Here is a 22,505-nt window from a genome sequence, read left to right as displayed (position 1 = left end):
GAAAAAGATGGTGTGAACTAATCTTTTTGTGCACTGTGAAGATGTGTCACTCAGATTGGTTTAATAAAAAGCTGAATGGCCAATAGCTAGTCAGAATTTTGGGGGCAGAGAGGATTCTGGGAAGAAAAAAGGTAGAGTCACCAGCTAGATGGAGAGGGATCAAGACATGCAGGAAAACAGGTAAATGTCACAAGTCATGTGGCAACATGTAGATGAATAAAAATGGTTAATTTAAGTTATAGAAGCCAGTTAGAAACAAGCCTAAGCTACCAGCCAAGCTTTCATAAAATAACTTTCTGTGTGGTTATTTGGGAGCAGACAGGTGAGACAAAAACCCCACCTATAAATGGTGAGCAACATTTGGCCACATATATCCACATAAAATCTGATTAAGTTTAAAGATGTTTCCAAACACACAAAAAATGGAGCCAAATGTGGCTTCCTAGTCCCGCCGTCTCTCATGGTGGCTGTGGTACAGAGATGCTTCTCCCGGCTGCTGCCTGTGGGCTTCAGTTGCCAGAACACCATGAGCTAATCTGTGCCAAGGTTTAAGGTTTTGCTCATGCAGACAAAAAAAGGTTACAGATTTGTAGTAAGGCAGGTTCAGATGGAAAAATCTCTAAATAGGTTACAGTTCTGTTTAACAATGTGCATAGGCTTAAGGAAATAAAAAAAAAGAAAAAGGATATAGACAGTCATAAAAATAAAAAGTTTAAAAGTAATAAAGTCTTTTAAAAAAAGAGTAAAATAACAACAATAACAACAACAACAAGAATAAGCCACCTAATGTTGGGATATACAAAGGGAGTCTGAATCCTGTGTGGTTTTTTTGAAGTTTGAATTTTTTTATCCCTGATGAACCAATGACAGCTGCTGAGAGGTTTTGGATTATGGAAACTGCTAAATTAAACTATCCTACATATTTTAAAAATGTCAACTTTGAAATGAAAGTGAAAAATATGTTTGGATAGAAAAGAGGTTATGCTTTTGTTTCCACAGAAAATGAAAAGCTGTGGGTTCCTTCAAGGTTAAGGTGGATCAGATTTATTTGGGGGAGACCTCATGAAAATCTTGACTACAGACATAAAGAAATTAACCAGAAAAACTATAAGACAAATGACATATATTTACCTGCTCAAACATAAAACAAAAAATCTTTCTTGGCTGGCTTGTGTAAAATGCATAGTATGTACTTGTATTAATGCAGATATGTATGTTACCTTTGAAAGTTTATATGTTTCCAGAGCAAGGGACCAGATACAAATGGCCCAGGTGATCCAGCCTCTCAGAATGCCTCTGTTGCAGTTTCTTCAGAGTTCTACATCCAGAATAGCTTCAAGGATGCTGGCTGAGATGGCCCAGCCTCACAGACTATCTAGCCAGGACTTAGCCATTATCCTAATTTTTTTAGGGTCTCTTAAAGATGCCAACTCCCACCGACAATAGGAAGCAGGCTAAAGAACACAATGCCCACATTCCAAAGAGGCAGGGTACGTGGTTTTTGTTTATTCAATGGGTTATGGATGTTTATCATTGTTTAGGGGATATATAGAAATATAATATAGGATAAAACAACAATTCTTAACTTCGAATACTTTGTATTGGTGTGGATTTTGGTATACTAATACAAATTTAAAGTTATTTTTGTTATACTAAATATATGTTTCTACTCTTGTTTGGGATATTGTACTTATGGATAACTAAGAAATGCAGGTTAATAGTTAGTCATTTATAACAATAAAACTTGTAGTTCTATTAGGTATGTTTTCAAGGTTAAACAGATATATTTAGATAGATAGGTAGTCTTTAAACACTTCAAAGACCTATAGAATATGACATTTAAAATGTTTTGTTAACATTGAGTTTTTCATAACAGTGAGACACATCTGCTCCTGGCAGCACCAATCTACTTTATGAAAGGATAATGGGCATCAAGGAAACTCCTTATGGAGTTTGCTTTCATCGTGGCAAGGTTAGTCACTGGGCAAGAACCTGCTTTTGCCTTGACTGTTGACAGTATGCTGTACAAACCAGACAAGCAGAAGACAAAGGAAAAAGTGTTGAACTTTGTCAAGATAAGGCATGACAGCCCTTCAAAATTTTTGCTTCATAAAAAAGTCTGCCAGACATTCTACAGGACACGCATGAAAGCAGCTCCTAAACTTTGCCAAGACTAGGCAGGACAGTCTTTCAAAATTCCTGCTTCATAAAAGAGTCTGCCAGATATTCTAGGCCTGTAGGCTGAAGGTGGATGCCCCAAACATTGCACAAGAACCTTGGGTGACTGTTCAGCCAGCCAGATGTCTGTCATTTCTATAGATTTGGAAGTGGCTTGCATTGAACTTCCTGTTTACTGAGGTAATATTATATCCTTCTGGTGTCTTTGCTGGAGTTGAGGACTAGGTAGCTTTAGTTGTAGTCTTCATTAGTTATGATAGAAGATAAATTAGATACAAAGCTTTGGATTCATCAAGATAGAATAAATAATGGAGTATTTTCTCCAAATATGCCAAATACAGTTGGACTGGACATTGTAAATGTAATTCTTACCTGATAATCATTCTTACTGTTTATATTTTTGTTAAGTTAGAGTTAAAATCTTTCCTTTTCATTTAGACAAAAAGGGAGAAATATTGAGGAATAATATTTTGTACACTGTGAAGTCTTTCACTTGGATTGGTTTAATAAAAAGCTGAATGGCCAATAGCTAGGCAGGACAGAGAGGATGCTGGGAAGAAGAAGGATAGAGTTGCCAGCCAGATAGAGAGGAAGCAAGACATGCAGCAGACAGGTAAATGCCAGAAGCCATGTGGCAACACGTAGATGAATCAAAAAGCTTTTAAGCTATAAGAGATGATTAGAAAAAAAGTCTAAGCTACAGGCCAAGCTTTCATAATTACTAAGAACTCTCCATGTGGCTATTTGGGAACAGACAGGCAGGACAGAAAAATCTGCCTACAAAAAGATATAGTTTGATTAGTACAAAGGAGTCCCAAACTGAAAGTTGAACTTCTTCACATCATTGATATTTCAGGCACTTGATTTTAAGTCTCAATGTAATGATTTCGGACATTTAATTTATACTCAGGAGACTATGATAGAAACATGCTTCTACTCTATCTTGAGAGTGCTAAATAACGTGACACTAAAGTTTACAGTGGGCAGATGAGATGGCTCAGCAGGTGACAGAACACACTGTGTAGCAGAGCCTGAAGATCCAGTTAATGCCCAAGGCCCTAACGAAAAGATAGATATGATGCTGTGCATTTGTAATCTCAGCATCCCCATCAGCACGATGGGAGGCGGAAGCTGGAAACTAGTCTAGGAGCTGGAAGGGCAGCTAACCTCGATAGCGGGTCTCAGTAAGGTGGAAGGAGTAAACCAACTCCTGAAAGTTGTCCTCTGACCTTCATACGCATGCCGTGGAACACATACACGTGCGCGCGCGCGCGCGCACACACACACACACACACACACACATACACACACACACACACACACACACACACCATATGGACACACAAATAATGATGAAAATAATGATGAAAATAATGATAATAAATAAAAGAAATAAGAATTTAAAGTTGATAGCACTATTTCACATGGGACACAAGAGGAAAGTTGAATGATGCTTAGAACTCCTTTAGCTTCTAGATGGCTCCACCTTTTAGAAGAACAAAAACCAAGGACACACTATGAAACTGAATATAATACACACTTAAGTAGTGTGTTGGGTTTTTTAGTTGTTTCTTCAACAAAAGATAACAAAGGTTTCAATTCTTTTCTAAGCCTTTCATCTTTCTAATAGAGAAGTCTTTTCTGATGAGAGCATAGATGTTCAATGTAAGACCCTTATGCCAGTTTTCAAAGGGACTTCTGGCCATGGAGGGAACCTGATGACCCAATGTGTTTGAGGAATGGAGTGCAGTTAGGAAAAATTCTTTCCTAATTGTCCATGTTCCTGGGTGGTACTAGTATTCAATGACTCTAGAAAACAAGACTACCTCTGGCATGTGTTACGCAATCACAGAGATAGAGCTCGGGTTTAAAAGAAATTGTTGGTGGGTTTTATATATTATTGTCATCATCTTAAAACTTATAATAATTTTTTATAACAAGGGATCCCCTGTTATCATTGTACATCATACCTGGAGAGCTATGATGTGTAGAAGGGCTTTTAAAGAAGTGCAGTATAATCAGTTGCTTTCTTATGGCCTTTGAGAAGACACAACATGCCCAAAGGACCATACCATGCACACATGGGCTTGTTCTGCTTTCTCCAAAGAATTGCTCATATACAACATCTTTAGGAGACTAATAACTCCACAAAGGATGCAGTTTTGTTTCCCATTTTAAGACCTTCTCTTATACCATCTGCTTTAAAGATACTTATGTAGTTGTCTTGTATTTGTAGTTGTATATGTAGTTGTTTATATTTCTTATAAGTCAGTGTGCTCATATGATTATACTTAATAGGCAAATCAATGTGTTGGAAATTTCTAGGTGATTGCTGCAAAAGCAAAGACAAGTGGACAGAACTATTTCTTCTTCCTCCTTTAGGCTGAAAGGCAGATGTGCTGGGAAGTGAACCTTGACCATGTAGAAGAGGACATGCTAGGGGAAAGCACAGCAAGGGATAATGGAGCTCATCTCCTTTTAAGACCTGGTGAAGGAAAGCTCCTCTGCAAAACCCTGGGCTGCTTATCTTGCATCAAAGACTTAAAAGAGGAGTTATTTTTTATTCCCAAGGCCCTTTGCATTAGCACCATTTCTCCTAGCTAATGCACACCATAAATTCTTGTGGGGTGCTTCACTATAATTTTTTTAAAGTAGAATAGCTGAATAATGAAAAGTTCTGAGTACTGGAGATTTGCACATAGGAAGCATTATTAATTTGCATTAAAATGATCTAAAACTATATTGAACCAAATTTTACCTTCAATGATTTTCAGAACGCTCTAAGTCTTGTGTACCCTCAAGGTCATCTTTATGAACACTAATTATAGCATAAGTCTATAGATGCTAGGACTTGAGTAAATCTATAATAACCTCATGACAAACTCCTGAAATTGCATTTTCAAAATAAATTCCTGAGGCACTCTAATTTTGCTGTAATTTATCTTCATTATGAAACAGACTATAGAAGGTGAAAATAACTTTTGCAAATGTTCTCATTATTTGGGAACTGAATATGGACACATCTGCTTTTGAAGAAATAAGTAAAAAAAATAGAAAATACTTTTACACCTTAATATTTTCAGTGATGAAACATGCTAAGATTTAAAATATCATTTTGATGAACCAATTGCAAAGCTGTGAAGGAATCCTGTAGTTAAGAGTGTAGATTTTATGTTTACCTGCTCCGATAACTCTCTCAATGCGAATTCTTGAAGGGTCAATCTCTTTTGCAAATTCATGGACTGCTAAGGATGGGTCTTCATAGGTGTCTGGATCGATGTATGTTTTAATTCCTGGGAAGCGCACTGCAAGAAAATATAAGATTGATTTAATTTAAGAGTATTTCAGCAGGCATCTATCTTGTGAATGTGTAAAGGTGGGAGTGGCATATGGAGGTAGTTACTTATTAATTACTTAAATTTCTCGTTATTTTCCCTTCAGGTTGATGCCTGCACAAAAAGGAAAACAACAGAGAGCTCCTACAGTGTATAAATTCTTTCTCTTGCTCTGCTTCTTGGCTGCCACAAATTGAACAGCTTTTGCCGTAGGGTCCTACCTCTAGGATACCTTATCATAGGTCCACAAATTCAGAATCAGGTAGCCACAGACAGAATTCTATGAAATCCTGAGTTGAAAATACATCCATCCTCCTTAAGAAATCTAATGTAAGCAAACGGGAACATTACTGTGACTAGACTGGACCCTGTGGTTCAGAGGCTTTGGGGATGGTTTATAAGTGGATCTAAAAAAATTCTGGTTCTGTAAGGAGAGCCTAATGGTAATTCTGGAGGGAGGTCAGAAGACCAGAATGCAGGCAGCAATGCCAAGAGTAAAGACCGTATTCATGGAGTTTATTATAAGAAGAACTCTACAGGAAATGTGACTAGAGGATCTTCATGATACACTGTGACAAAGAATTTCCACAACTTTTGTTCATGTCCCAGGAGAAGGCTGAAATGAGAGGTCACCAAAGGCAAATATGGTTGAGGAAATTTCAAAGCAGTCCAAAAAGGCTCTGACACAGTTGTGTTGGCTACTTTTAGCCATATTTATGGTGAGAAATGTGATTTAAAAAATAGAATAGAAGAGGTTGGAAGACAAAAAAAATAACCTCACAATTTGGTCAGAAAGAATTAAGTTTAAAGTTAAAGACAAGAGGGTGTGGCTGTTAAAGAGATTAGAGCCATTAAAAGAAAGCTGTGGACTTGGCTTTGGAAAATTAAGTTGTGCCTTGAACATTTCGGGACTGAGCAGGATTCTACCCATGTTAGATTCAAAAGTATTAGTGCATACACTTACTTGAAAGATATTTCCTAAGAGGTGAGATCTATTGGTGTAAACTATTCACCTAGGATAATCTGGGTAGTTATTTCCTTAAGATTCATTTCACTTTTCTCAGTCATCTTGACCCTAAGAGGACTCTATACTCATGGTTCAGGCTGACAGAAGACCTTAGCATTATTTACTAATTCTAATTTTGTAATGATGAATGTAGAAGAATCATTAGTAAGGTCATAGAGACTCCTCTCAACTTTCAAAGAAAGCCTAGAGATCCAGTCAATGTGTAGAAGATTTGGTGTTACTGTGGTAATTGCTGACAGGATAATGTATAAAGCTATGATAACAAAGGTAAAGATGAAATAGAGATTCCAGGAAGCTAGATATTCTGGGAATATGGAATACCTGTTGAGAAAGACTATAGACAATAGGCAGAACCAGCTCAAGAAAGTGGTCAAGTGTGCTAAAAACAGAGAGGATGCGATGCCCAAGCCCTTTGCAACTTATGTCATTCTACAACATGACCTGAATCCTAGACACAAAGCTACATGATTTAATGTTTACTCTGTTATATTTGCTTTGTATTGTTCCAAACCTTATTTGGTATTCTGTATTCTCAGCTTTTGGAATGAGAGAATTTATTTTGTATCACTCTATCTGGTCTCTGTGACTCTGGCCTCATAGGAGATTTTAAACTTTTCAGCAATGTTGAGTTATTAAGACTTTAAAGACTGGGTTCTAGGAAAAAAATGCATTTGATATTGTAAGGTGCAGATGAAACATTTCAGAATGAGGAGGAGAATGTTATGGTTTAAGGAGATATGTTTAGATGTGAAGTCAATGGAAGGTGGACTCATGATGGTTAATTTTGATTGATAGATAGATTGAGCAGTGCTTCAGAGATTAATCAAGGTCTTTGGGTGTATCTGTAAAAATGTTCTAAGATAGTCATTAAAGGAGAAAACTTCCTCAAATCTTGGTGCAATAATCACATGGGCTAGGGTGTGGCATGGATAAAAGAAAAGAGAGGGAAGCTCACAGCATAGGCAGTCTTTTCACAGCATACTCTGTCTCTTCTCTACCATGAGTTGAATGTCTCTGCTCTATCATACCCTCGATGTATGAGAACTCTGAGACCATGAACAAAAGAAAGCTTCAACCTAGAAGGTATGTGTGTCCACTATTTTGTCACAGTGACATCAAAGTATCTATCATACAATAGAAAATAAGTGGATGATATTTGGTTTTGTTACATCTCAGAAATTCGAAGCCATACTAATTCACAATCAAGTGGGTTTTTAGTCTCACTTTCTTACAGGAAAATCTTACCCCCCCCAAAAAAAAGGGAGCTTAGAAGAGGCAATAAGATGTTCATTATGTTCATTAGTAGCTGTAATTTGCTTCATTAATTATTCTGTGTTCACTGCCTTCATTTATTACCTTTCACCTAGGACTTCTTAGTGCTTTGATATGCACACATGAGAAAATTAGCATTTTAAAAAATAGTACCAAAAAAGAATACTGCCAGGTTTATGTAGACCTGACATTGATTCTGAAATTCTGTGCTGTTCCTGACTTGTCACAGTTTAAATATGAGGAAAGAAGAGATAGTTTGTACCTCTATGTTATATTTATATTTTCATAGTTTCTATGTTATACTCACAACTTAATCATAATTATAATCTTAAATTTAACTCTAATTCTGCTAGAGAATTAGTGTCAGCCAATCAGATATATGGTCACGTTGAAAACATTAAAGACAAATAAAAATCCCATTACTAACTCACATGTAATTTTCACAATTAAGCTATTTCTTTAAAGTTATAATGCATTCCTATACAATAGCTAGATAACAATGCTTCTTCTGTAAAAATGTGATATATGTAATACTGGAAAATCCTTGGCCAAATGAGTCCCGATTGTGACTATCAGGTTTACTAATTTAACTCATCCCTGATTTCTTCAACACTGGTTTCTTTTTCTTCACTTCCTTGGCAGCTTCAGGTTATTTTCAATAGGTCTTGCTGAGCCCATCTGGTTTAGTTTATGCTAATCTGCTGCTTGGAAAGCAGATAATAAATACCTCAGAAGCACTGTTTCTCCCTGCACCTCAGTACAAAAGGCCCTGCAGTGAATCTTAAGGTTGCCCAGCATTAGTCATCCCACCAGGTGTCTGCATCCAGGTTTTTGCAATCTGTTTACAATGTTCTGAGGTCATCTCAGGCCAGGTCTCTCAGGCAGATGGTACTTAGACCGCTTTTAAAAGTGATAGGTGTCTTAGAATTTTCCCCAAACTATCTCAGAAATTTATAATATCTTACTTAAATCTTTTCCTGTCTTGTGGGGTGATATAGATGGGAGGGGTGCTTTTAATTTTTTTTTGCTTAATTTAAAACAAAAGGGAGATTTAAATAGTTGAACAAGATGCTCCATATATTATCTCTAAACTTTGCTTAATTAAAGAACATTGCTTTCTTGTTAATTCAGTGTCTCACAATAGAAAAACTGTCTTGACGAAGTAGTTTGCAATTTTGAAGTAAAGGTGGAGGTGGGTGTTTGGGAGGAGAAAAGGGCAATTATCGAACCAACTATAGTAGTAATTATAGCTTGCTGAGGAAGAGATCTTCAAATGAATATAACCTTGTAGTCAGCACGGGCCTTCATACATATTCTAAGAGTTAAAGAGCTGATATACTTTTATAGTGCTAATGAATTGTAAATTGCTTTGTTGTATGATTAAATGACAATCTCTAAAAAAAGGAGTAAGCGTTCCTCAACACATCTCTATCTAATGCTGCACTAAGTAAAACTGACTCATGTTCCAGGGCCATTGTGATGGTAAATAACTAAATACAATTAGTCACCAGGTATTTTTAGTAAATTCAATTTGTTGGGTTCTCCCATAAGCATTGAAGGAAAGGTAATGTCATTTAATGAGAAGCAGGTGCAGTTTCCACCCTAAACCTGGAAGCTAGATGAAACCCTTAATGCCAGAAGGTTGGAAATGCATTTCTTGTTTGCTTGCTTCCAGGGGATCACAAATGTGAAGGGAGTTCTGAAGCTTGCAGGAAGATGCTCAACAGCGGCAGAGCAATGGCGGTACTTACTGTGGCCATTCTGTAAGTGTGTCCTTCTCTTCTCCTCTGATTTCATTTTGGCCTTTATGTACCATTGACACCTTACAAAAACAGTAAACAAAAGCTTATTTAAGAATTATGTGATATAAGAATACAAAATAATTAGAGACCTGGAGAAATGGCTCAATGGTGAACACTTGCTACTCTTCCAGAGGTCTTGAGTTGATCCCCTACATCAGAGGACTACTTGCACCTCCAGGTTCAGGACCTATAACACCCTCTTCTGGCCTCCATGGACACTTGAACTCCTATGCATATATCCTTCTACATATACATAATTTACAACTAAAAATGAAATGTAAAAAAGAATACAAAACAATTAGAATACACATCATCCCTAGACAAAGTTCTTGTCTCTCTTCACAAAGACCAGCTTAGAATATGTTTACAATGTGAAAATGCCCCATATAATGCTTTACATAAAAATTAGCACCAAATAGCATGGTCAAATATACTGATTCAATAGATAGGATTCATATAAAATATTTTACCATCAGCCATAAAATCCCTTTCTTTTATATCTGACTTCTAATAATCACTTTTTTTTAAAAGCATCAAAATAAAAAAGATTTTGAGTCAGAATCTCAGAAATTTAGAAAGTTAGCTTCTATTTTCAATGCCAGTTAGCATGGTGGCTTCTTTCTTAGGAGTTGAAAATTTGTGGGGGAATGTTCTGTTCTTGCATTGCATAGTTGGGCTCCTATGACTATATCAATTCAAGTAGCTTCATCAACATCCATGGGATTTGACTCTTCATAAAATTTATAATTCCAGTTAGTTAAACAGAATGCATCTGTAGGACATAGTGCAATTTTTCAATGTGAATTATGCCTGTATTTCTAGGGTAGTTTAAATATTCATCCAGATTTGCTATTTCCATGGAATTACTTTCATTGGATGTGTCTCTACCAAGGTCCATGAGAGGTACTTCAGAATGACTGTATTAGCCAATGTAATCAAAGTAGTTCTTTCCAGCATGTAAAGTGTTTAGGCAATTTCTGATGTTATAAAAATTTGCAAACATAGAAATTCAAAGTTGAGAATGATTTAGTGTTCAGTTTTCTTTGTTACTAACTTCTCTGTTTAAGTGGCACTGATATTCCAGTTCAGGAATTATGAAGACAGGTAACATTTGATAACTCCTTTCAAATTTGTGAGGCTAAATTTTGTCCACAAAGATTACAGCATTTTAAGTTTGTAACATTTATAATTCAAAGCAATAATTTTTACTGTAAAAGGTGAATGTTCTTATAATGTCATCACATACTCTCTTGCAAAGAAGAACAATTCTAAGACAGTGATGATCTGTGTCAGAGTAGAGACAAGTGAAAGGAAAACATGTCTGAGGAGTTAAAAGGATGTGAGGGATAAAATGAAAATGAAAATAATTGGTTATGTGAAACGTCACAATGACAACGTGATTGTGTTATAAAAATACTGCTAATACCTTATATATTGATAACTGTTTAGTAAATATTATCAGGAGAACACTAAATATAATAAACTTTTCTAGTATATATTTACCCTCTATAAAATAAATGCTATTGGCAACTTGTGAATCTTGGGTATGGATATCTTGACGTAAATAATTTCTTCATCATAAAATTATACACAACTGAAAGTACAATTATATCCTATATAGATTTATTAACACCAAAGATACAAAACATGTATTTTCTAGACTATGATAATTTAAAAGGATGATTAATTTTGACTTCACAAGATTCTTAATTTCTATTTTGAAAATTTCTTTGAAGATGTTTAGGGTACAGTATTAAATGGTTTTATTTAAGAGGAGTGTCATATTTATTTACAACAACAAACAATATACAAAAACCCCTATAAATCATGAAGTTTATTTTAAATGTTCTATAAATTCACTCTATAGCCAAATCAGATATACTTATAATATATGTTACCTACATCCTGTAGAATATGAATTAAGGCCTTTCTCCTCGTCTCATCATCTCTCTTTTTTCTTTTTTCTTTTTTTGGTTTTTCAAGACAGGGTTTCTCTGTGTAGCTTTGCGCCTCTCCTGGAACTCACTTGGTAGCCTAGGCTGGCCTCGAACTCACAGAGATCCGCCTGCCTCTGCCTCCCGAGTGCTGGGATTAAAGGCGTGCGCCACCACCGCCCGGCCTCATCATCTCTTTCTGTCACCAGGGATGTGAATGGCATACCCAGATCTACTGCCTGTGAATGTCGGGCTTTATCTGCTTCAGGGTTTTCTACTAGGGTTTGGTGCTTTATACAAGGAGTCTCCTTGGGTATCTATTGTTTGTTTTATTTGCATTATTTGGGCAGTTTGAAATCATGGTTTTGGAATCTTGTATTATGCACATGTTTCAGATTATTAATATAAGTCTTGAGGCATTCTTTGTGCCCCTACTGATATTTAGAAATGCTTCGAGTTTCGATTGTTGTGAGAAAGCATAATTACCAAATCAATTTGGGAAGGAAAGACTTTATTATCTGCTTACATTTGTCAATTCATGTTCTATCAGTGAGGGAAGTCAGGACAGGAATCTACAGGCAGGAACTGAAACAGAGTCCATAGGGGTTCTATGCTCACTGGCTTGTTCCTTGTGGCTTATTCAGCCTGGTTTCTTAGACATTCTAGGATCAGTGTCTAGGAGTAACACCACCCACAATCAGCTGGGTGCTCCCAAATCAATCTGATGTGACCAGTCTGGTGAGATTTTCTACTGGGTTTCCTCTTCCCAAATGACTCTAGCTTGTGTCAAGTTGGCATAAAACTAATCAGCACAATCAATAAATACATATTTTTCCTTAGAAGAATGATCTGAAGATACTTCTGATAAATAAACATCAAAGATGACTTCAAAATAAGTTGCTTGAAAATAACTTCATATATGTTATCTTTATTCTTATTTGTGAAGTTTTGATACTTGGGTATTGGTAATCATCCAAATACTGTCATACACACACATGCATGCACATACACACACACACACACACACACACACACACTCACGCATACACACACATACACTCATACACATACACACACACTCACACATACACACACATTCTCTCTCTCTCTCTCTCTCTCTCTCTCTAGCATAAAGCGTGGTTTTTCACGGAGTTGGGGATAATTGGGACAGACTCATTTACCTCCCAGTGATGAGGAAGAACAGAGTGAGGATAACCAGGAGCGTGAATCCCCCGACAGCTGCCGTAGCTATTACCAGGATCTGCCCTTGTTCTGCTGCCATATCAGAAGCTGAAACAGAGACACAGCGACACATATGATGCTGGTTGTTTATTTTAAATCATATCAGATTGACCTTTATTTTAATAGCACTTTAAATAACCCAGCTGAAATGAGATTTATATAATGTTTGTAGAACTGAGGTCATCATACACAGCACCAAACTTTCTTCTTTCTTAAAAACGGAAACACATGAACTATGAACCAATGGCTGAGGGGTCACCAACTGGATCAGGCCCTCTGAGTGGGTGAGACAGTTGATTGGCCTGAGCTGTTTGGGAGGCATCCAGGCAGTGGCACCGGGTCCTGTGCTCATTGCATGAGTTGGCTGTTTGAAACCTGGGGCCTATGCAGGGTCCCTTGGCTCGGCCTGGGAGGAGGGGACTGGACCTACCTGGACTGAGTCCACCAGGTTGATCTCAGTCTGTGGGGAAGGCTTTGCCCTGGAGGAGATTGGAATGGGGGGCGGGCTAGGGGGAAGGTGAGGGGGGCGGGAGGGGGGAGAACAAGGGAATCTGTGGCTGATATGTAGAACTTAATTGTATTGCAAAATAAAAATTAAAAAAAAAATGTAAAAAAAAATAACTAAAATATATGAATTCTTAGTGCTTCCTTTTAAGATTGAATATGAGTTGCATCCATCAGACTTTGCAGACTCGTTTGGCATCGGTTTCCACAACATGAAAAGACTATGCTGAAATTTAAATTAATAAATTAAAATAATTAAATTTATATTTAATATATATTTCACAGAACTAAGTTCAAATATTAAAGATGAGCATTTCCATATTCACAGCGCAAGGATATTTGTGTGTGGACAAGGATACAAGTATATATGTGTGTACACATGTATATATATTTGATAGATAATAAGTGGGGGGAAAGGAATACTTAAGTGCTTTTTTTTCTTTTTTGATAAAAGGTCAGATAACACATATAGTAACAACATACTACTTTTTTTCCTATGTGTGATGTTTAGTATGAATTGTCAACTTGACAGACCTAGAATCATCTAGGTGATGCCGGCATCTCAGCATCCATGTGGGCAATTATTTTGATTACATTAACATTTATTGTAGATGGAATCATTTCATGGGCTGGGATCCAGGAATGAATGAATGGAGAAGGGGAAATAATCACCAGCATTCACTCATTTGCTCCATATTCCATAATTGTGCTATGGCCACCTGCTCCGGCTACCTCTTGCGGACTGGACTTCCCTTCCTAAATACAGGTACTAGAGCCAAAACATACCTTTCTACTTAAGTTACTTTTGTACTTTTGTCAGAATGTTTTACTATACAAAGAAAGAAATAAACTAAGACATTGGCATAATTCTCTCTCTCTCTCTCTCTCTCTCTCTCTCTCTCTCTCTCTCTCCTTGGTGTGTGTGTGTGTGTGTGTGTGTGTGTATGTGTTTATGATGCTAAGGTTTGAACAGGGGGCCTTGCACATTATAGATAAAGGAAAAAAAAACTCTTAAAAACTGCAGCAGCTACATGTCACTTATCTTTCAATACATTGATTGGTTCAGTTCATTATTGTACTCTATTTCTCTATTACTGTTTTCTACACTGGATAGGATGGGAATTGCTTACATATGATGTATATACAGACAGAAACATCAGAGTGAATCCCTTAATATCTATAATTAGTGTGTTAATTAAAGAAAAAAGTAGTGGTAATGAAAGTGAAACCCAGATTAGTTAAAGAGTTTCCTCATGTAAACTTTTGATCAGAATCCAGGCTCTTAAATTATAGATTTGTTTTCCTTCCCATGTTATAAGTACCAATAATAATTCATCCATCAGTAGTCTAAAATATTAATCAATAAGTTCCATTATTATCCTTCAACTTGACTAAAGCACTGTAATTTAGTGTGTGTGTGTGTGTGTGTGTGTGTGTGCGTGCGCGCGCGCGTACCAGTGTGTGTTCGAGTGTGCATATGGAGGTCAGAGGACAATCTTGGCTCTTGGTGCTAGTCTTCTGCCTTGTTGGAGATAGGGTTTCTCATCATTCACCACCCTTTTTTTGGGCTACCTTGATATATACATTCACTAGCCTCCAGGAGTTTTCCTTTCTCCACCTCCCATCTTTCTGTAAGGGTGGCTATGCTACTACATCCATCTTTCATAAACGTTCTTGGGGACTCAACTCAGGTCACCAGGCTTGCACAGCCTCCTCTTCTAGGGAGTATCAACTGTTGGCTTCAGTAAGAAATCAGTCACACCATTTAGGAGACTTTCCAAATGTCATAAAAAAGGGGCACGTTGGTTCAGTTTTCAGCTAAAGAAATTTATTAAACATTGGAATTAGAATTTAGTCACCATTATTTTATCAAAGTAGTTTTAGGCAGTTTTTACAATGTTAAGTTTTAGTTCTTAATCTGTTCAGAAACGAGTTAAATAGTTGCATCTTATCCAATAAGTAATGGACTCAAGCTTTTTATTAGTTTTTCCCCTAGTTTTGCAATCTTCAAAATACCACTGATATGAGAATTAACGGTGTGCTCTAAAAATGTCGTATTTTCTCACTGAAAATTATCAAACAATAATTTTTTTAAGTAATTGATGTTTCAGAAAACATTATAGTTTTGAAGATAAAGAAGATGACCTTTTTAATGGAAGACATTATTTACTTACATCTCCTGTGCTCATGAAAGATATTATCTAGTTCAAGACTTTTCAGCCTAGAACAAATATTGTCACAGCAGTCAAGTCTCTAGTGATTTCTTGAGACTGTATTCAAAGCTCAGATGGGAAATAAGATTATGTACTAGACTGGCTTGTGGAAATCAGAAAGTTTGCCGTAGAAATTTATGTTTATTTACATAATAACTTAGTTAACTACTGGTTTCATTAATATGTCTCCTTTTGCATACTTCTGAATATGTGATTGTAAACTGGTTTTGAATTAAAATTTTAATTGTTTAACAGAATTCATAGCCCTGTATAATTATTTCCTAAGCATGTATACTAGCAAAATTAAGCATTTCTGTATAAAGAATAACATACACACCATACTCAACACAGTTGAAAATAATGCTTAATGACAGTCACTATTTTACTGGGTAGAAAATAATATAGACAATGAGTGTAGTATGATTAGAGAAATATGACAAACATAAATACCCATAATCACTTATAGTCTATGCATTATTTAATAAACAGACATATGTTCTTAGGTCAACGCACAGAGCTTAAAAATATTATTGAATGTATGTTCATGATCCACAGGCTTATGTCAGCACCATTGTTACTCCTAGTCAAGTAGTTCTGTTACTTGTCAAAACCTACACATACTGTACAAAGAAAAGCTGACAGCACAATACTGATTTGTCTGTCTCCAAGTCCTAGCTACTGAAATATTTTAAATGACCCTTTTCATTAACAGGAGAACCTACTAGACCCAGATTTTCTTTTGTTTTACAAGAATCACGCATGCCCTTGTTTGCCATTGATTTCAAGTCTATAATGTGAGAGTGTTGAATTAAATATAATTGTCACATTCTGCCAGAGAAATGCAACTATGTTATTGTGTTTTTCACGAAGCAGTAAAATATTGGAAAGAACATAATTTCCAACATGGAATTAGGAGCCATGGCCCAGCCTTGTGCAGCCATTATTGTACTTGCTGGATAAGTTCTGTCTTTATGGGATTAGTGCTGGTCCATCACACAGAGCTCTGATTTCATCTCAGGGTAAACTTCAAATCCCTTAACTTTATTAATGAGGCTTTTTCCAACTGGCTAGCACAAATCTCTAGGTTGTCTGATTAAAGGACAGTGCATTCCCTCAGTTTCTTGAGTAAGTCACACTTTCTTTAAGGGTCAGTTTTCTTTCATGGTCACCCAGTCATTTGGAAAGCTTTTCCAAGTTGTGTGTTTTTTTTTTCTTAATTGGGCTCTCAGACAGTTGTTTCCATAGCTCCCTTAAACTAATACTATAAATGAAGGTATAGGATGTCACCCAAATTACTTGTTGGCAAACTGTCTCTTTTATTGGGATGAAAATTCCAGGAAGGCAGGAAATTCAATCATTGTGATGTCTGTATGAAGTCCAGTGACATACACCTCCACTTCACTCCTCTCAAAGAGAAAGTATAAATCAAAATCATACCCAGCATGGATTATCTAGATGGTCTCAGATCTAACAGGGATTCTTCTTATATGAGGTTAAGACAAGAAGACAAAAGACTACAGAGTGATGAGGAACTGGATGAGAAGTTCTTTCTCAGACTTGGAAGAGGTATATTTTGGTTTCTATTGTGATCTGTTGTTTGAAGGCACAAGATGTGTAATATACTGCACAAAAACGAATTTGAAGGCCAACCCATGTGACTTAACATGTCCTAGTAGCTTAATGAATACATTGAGAAAATGAATTGAGTGGTCATCAGCACTGGATAATTCTCATAAAGAGAGGTTGGATTAAGCTGGGAATAACTCACAAACTGTCCTCCTTTTGATAACGTGAGGAAATTTTACCTCAAACATAGCTGTTCAATGTATATGAAGATAGCATACTCAATATTCATTTCTAATTACTCTACGCACTTTGGAAACAATGACCCTGAAGGCAAGAGTTACTATAGCAGTAACACTTCTACATTTCACCATGGTCTTCAGAACAAGTTTAAAGAATTCATTAATTCACTCAGTAAGTATTTATTGAGAAGTTATTACATAGCAGATACCAAGGTGACCCTGGGGAGACAGAGATGAATAAAACAGATGCAATTACTATGCTGGTAGACTGACAGTTCAGTAGGGAAAATAGACAATGAACAAAAAAAAAATTACAAAGAGTAAGAACTGCTACATCAGGGGAACTTGTCTGCAGTGCTATCTATATTCATTTGTGAAGTCCCAATGATAATTATGCCTAATTAGTTTTCTCAGAGAAAATGTATCTAGAACTTATTCTCCTAAGTAGTACCAACAGGGAGAGCCCTGACCCTAAAATGAGCCATCGTGGGATCTGCAGAAATAAATGAAATTTATCTGTGACTTACTCATTGGGAAATATTTTTTTTTGTTAAACACAAAAAGGTTATATTGGCAGACAAAAACAAGCATATTAAAATGATACACTTAATTTTATGGTCTTAGCAAGAATTATACTCCCTTAAGGAAAAATAATTAATTTAAAAATATTGTGATTATGTTACTCAGCAAATATACAGCACCTAGATAATGCTTGGTTTAAGTCAGGAGAATAATAAAAGAAGTTTGCTCTAGTTGTTTCTATTTCAAAACAGAATGAAGTTCTTCCCATGGAATCTCAATTCTTACAAAAAATAGAGTCCACGATTTTAGAAGAGTGTGAGAGAAAAGCAAGTTGGCTATTTTTAACTAACATATTTTCTTATATGGAGGCATATGATTCGGCCTCACTGCAATCAAGATTATTTTTTATATTTACATTTCAAAGTGAAATGTGTTATTTGTATTCTGTGTCATTTTCTATAGAAAAGCGTTTTGAAGTTAACTCATTTCTGTTGTGAACTTCTTCTGAAAGCTACTGGGAGATATATGACACATTTTGAATAAAGTATTTCTCAAAAATGCTGCCCAGCGAAACGAATTTCTTTGTCATTTCACTAAAATGATTTTAAAATCATAACCTATATTTCAACAAATAGGCTCACAGTAAACAAAAAAATCATTGTAAGGTTTATTGGCAAGTGACACATGAAAATTCCCTCCTTAGATGATATGTGACAATCAGGATTCTAAATTATATAAGACCGAGAAACACATTGAACAATGTGCAGTGAAGATTAATAGATCTGCAAAAATTTCAATGCTTCAAGCCTAGATAGACATTAGAATATTATGTACAGATGAAAGGTAGTACAATAAATATTTCTGGAAGAAAAAATACAATATTGTAATTTTGTAGATGATGCTATTATTATCTTTCTTGCCCACCTGGAATTTTAAACATGGTCTCACCTTGGGTCTTCCAACAAATCTGAATTTCAAGTCAAACTTTTTACTACATCTTACTTTGTGTTTTCATCACCACTAACATGGTCTAATTTCAGGCTATAGACATATATGAGTAGATGAGTTATGAGTTTCTATTGATCTGCCTTGTCCCAATCTGAGTCTGAGTCTTCCCAATCTATTTATTCCACCTTATGTGATAATTATTCTTCAAAATATTATTTTAATTTCTCAGATATTCTTCATTGCCTAGAAGGTAAAGCCATTCCTTTCTAGTAAGTCCATCTCAGAGATACCCATGCAGATGATACTGGAGTCAGGCCTCATGTAGGTCTCTCCTTTGTCTTCCCACTACTCACCAATATTCCCAGTACTCATCAAAATTGCCATTTATACCTTGCAAGTATCCCTTCATTTCATTCTTATCCAATCCAACTCCCGTTTTCTCAGTTCAGATCCACATCTGATCACATTTATTTGAAATCGGCTAGATGGCAGCCTCAATTATGCAAAATACAGTAGAGCAATAGTAAGACAAACTAAAAAAGTAAGATCTTATAAAAGACATCAGACTGATATTCGCACACCGACACTGAATAGTTTGCTTCCTAGCAGAGCAGGTATTCCCTATACTGAGAGTTCAGACCTATTTATTAATTTCTAACTTTACAGCAACAGTACAGTAGCAGTAGATTATTAGAAAATGAGGCAGGGACATATGAAGAGAAAGAGTTGTTGAAGCTTGTACAAAGTTTTACAAAGAAGTGTCCAAGCCAATAGTACAGACAGAAGGGAGGAAAGGGATGAAAATATGACTTACAATTCTAAAATTATTTCTCACCAGGAGCTAAAAGTTTAGAATTAAACAGCCTTACACAATTCAAAGGGTGGCAAAAATTCATGTGTTATAGCTCAGTGACATAATCACTTAAATTCAATGAAAAACACTTTGTTAACCATGAGTTTCACCCAGCTCTGATCTCTGTGTTACAATAAAAACCATCTGCAAAATATGCCCACTGGGGCAATAGTGCCACAAATGTGATAGGAGGAAACAACCACTTTGTGCGTGGGTTTAGCCTGCTCCAGAAGATGGAACCCACACTGACAGTGTTAATACGGCCAAGAGCCCGAGACTAGACAGACCGTGAACCTTAAGGGAAAACCCTACCACTATTATTACACTAAATGAGCATAGAAATAAAATGATTCCTAAGGACATATTGCTACACCCATAGATCAAAGTATCACTCAGCCCTCATCAGAGAAGCTTCTTCTTGTAGTAGAAGGCAATTAACACAGAAACCCACAACAGATCAATGAGCAGAAAATGAGAGACTACGAAATACTGAGTCCTAAATGGAATGTCAGTATCACTCCCCATTTCTCAAGGCTCAGGGATCTATGTGACATGCTAATGTGGATGGGGCTGGGTGTAGGGGGAGCCAAGGCCACTAAGGAAGAAATAGTCTCCTTTAGGGGAACACATACAAGTTGGTTATCCAACACAAAATGGTCATTCTGGAAAATATACATTCAAGTAACACTGTATGGACTGAGCAGGTTGTGTTTATGTATTTAGAAATCATATATATATATACATATATATGTATATGTATATGTGTGTGTGTGTGTGTGTGTGTGTGTGTGTGTGTGTGTATTAACAACTAATGAAAAAGAAGCCACAAATTTGAAAGAGAACAAGGAGGGGTATATGGGGTGGGGGTTAAGTGAAGAAAGGGAAAGGATAAATGAGGAGTTATATTAGAATATCAAATCATAAAAGGAATAATTAAAATATTGTACGAAATTACCAAAGAATAAATAAAAACATTATTTAGAAATACCATCAAGTACAAGATTATTTATTTAAAATGGAAAGAATATGTGGATGCAAGGTTAGAAAAGCATTCTCCTCTAGCCGGGCGGTGGTGGCACACGCCTTTAATCCTAGCACTCAGGAGGCAGAGGCAGGCAGATCTCTTTGAGTTCGAGGCCAGCCTGAGCTACAGAGTGAGTTCCAGGAAAGGCACAAAGCTACACAGAGAAACACTGTCTCGAAAAAAAAAAAAAAAAAAAAAGCAAAAAAAAAAAAGCAAAGCATTCTCCTCTAAATATTTAAAGCTTATAAAAATGATACTTAAAAAGCCAAAACACTGTTTGACAATTCTAGCTATCAAAAATCATTCATTTCTTTCTTTTTTTATTGAGGATATCAGTTTGGCAAATATGAATGCCAGTTTAGCTACTTGAGTGCAGAGAATATTATCTTTCAACTTTCTAAATAACAATGGAATAACATAAGGTTCTAAAAGTATGTTAGCAAATGTATAGTCATCAAAAGTGATTAACAAAAGAAGACATTCTATGTGCAAATATAAAAGATTCTAAGTTAAAAGAAATGTTAATTATTAAACATATCTTAGCTTAATATATGAACATTCACTAATTTGTTTTTGATCTAGAATAAATTAGTGATGCATTAAAGGATAATAATATGAACTAATTTTCCCCAATTATCTGTGCCTAAAACATTCAGTGAAGAGAATATTTATAGGGAGCAGTATAAACATGGGGTTGTGTTGACACACTTTTCTTTTATAACTATCGAAACTTAAGGCCATCTTCCATCACACACATAAAAAATATCTCTAAGATTAAAAACTCAAAGAGAAAAAGACAAGAGATTCTCTCTTCCCCTCAGGTGAGCTGCTTACTGAATTCTCAGCTGGATGGAGGAATGCCTCACAGATCATCCCTGTTGAAGCAGAGGCTTTGCAGGGATTATATTCTTCAGAAAGCACCTTCACAGCAGAGCCTTCCCTACTGCTCTGCCACTTCTCCAGAAACAAAGTAATTCAGTACATCAAACTGTGTTTTCCCTGGAACACCACCAATCTCAAGACTCACTCTCCTTGATGCCCCAATTTACCTGTCAGATGAAATGCCAAATGACACAGGGATAATTGGAAAATGCAAGTTTGGCACAACTTGATGGAGAGAAAGTGGCAGAGATAGGTGTGGAAAGTAATGAAATACCTTTGTTTTTTCTTTTGGAAGAGATTCCTGTGTTCATTAGTGAGTTGCTCAGATGCCTTGCCACATGTAGAGAATTTTCAAAATGAAAATTAATGATCACAGCATTGGAACAACTAGAACAATTGTCAGTGCTTTAAATTTCTGCAATTTAATGTGTAATCACCTGCCTTCTATATTGTTCCTTGTTATGCTAGGCCTTTGAGACTATTTTTTATAATTGAAATATCTATGACTTCATATGTACAGGCTTTACTCCTTTTTAATTATTCAGTGTAGAATAGTATATCCTTATAAATGCCACAAAGTCTCATGATTGCTCACCAGAAATCAAAGAATTTTCTGTACTAAGGATGATATGCTATGTACGATTATATAATATGTGCATATTTGGATATTGATAAGCATATTTGAGACAGGCAAATATAGGGAATAGTTTAGAAGACTGGTCTGTATTTGGTTTAGGTTATGTACTCTCAGTACATTTAATGGTGATTCTTTAACTATGAACATATACCCCTTACTACATGACGCAGGTTTAAGACCCTCACTGGCACTGGGCTACTAGTAAACTCCTCTATGAACAATAGGCTAAATTTCTTCTCTTATTAATGACCATTAAATATGTACCGCTTCTTTCAGACATTCTTAATTCAAACATAATTAATCCTGGTTCCAGGTGGGGTAGCAGTT

General features: G+C 36.1%; 1 protein-coding gene across 1 annotated transcript in view; it reads right to left on the bottom strand.

Moving 5' to 3' along the window:
* LOC131922440 (ephrin type-A receptor 6) overlaps window positions 1-22,505 on the bottom strand; it is a 902,384-nt gene that overhangs the window by 270,990 nt on the left and 608,889 nt on the right. Inside the window, exons 8-10 of the mRNA XM_059277230.1 lie at window positions 12,730-12,838; window positions 9,564-9,634; window positions 5,358-5,483 (exon numbers count right to left, since the gene is read on the bottom strand). Of these exons, the coding sequence (XP_059133213.1) occupies window positions 5,358-5,483; window positions 9,564-9,634; window positions 12,730-12,838 (306 nt within the window). The remainder of the gene's footprint in view (window positions 1-5,357; window positions 5,484-9,563; window positions 9,635-12,729; window positions 12,839-22,505) is intronic.

This window comes from Peromyscus eremicus, chromosome 12 (assembly GCF_949786415.1).
Source record: "Peromyscus eremicus chromosome 12, PerEre_H2_v1, whole genome shotgun sequence".
Lineage (NCBI taxonomy): Eukaryota > Metazoa > Chordata > Mammalia > Rodentia > Cricetidae > Peromyscus > Peromyscus eremicus.
The sequence above is the reverse complement of the archived record's forward strand: the minus strand, read 5'-3'. Positions and strand labels throughout refer to the sequence as shown.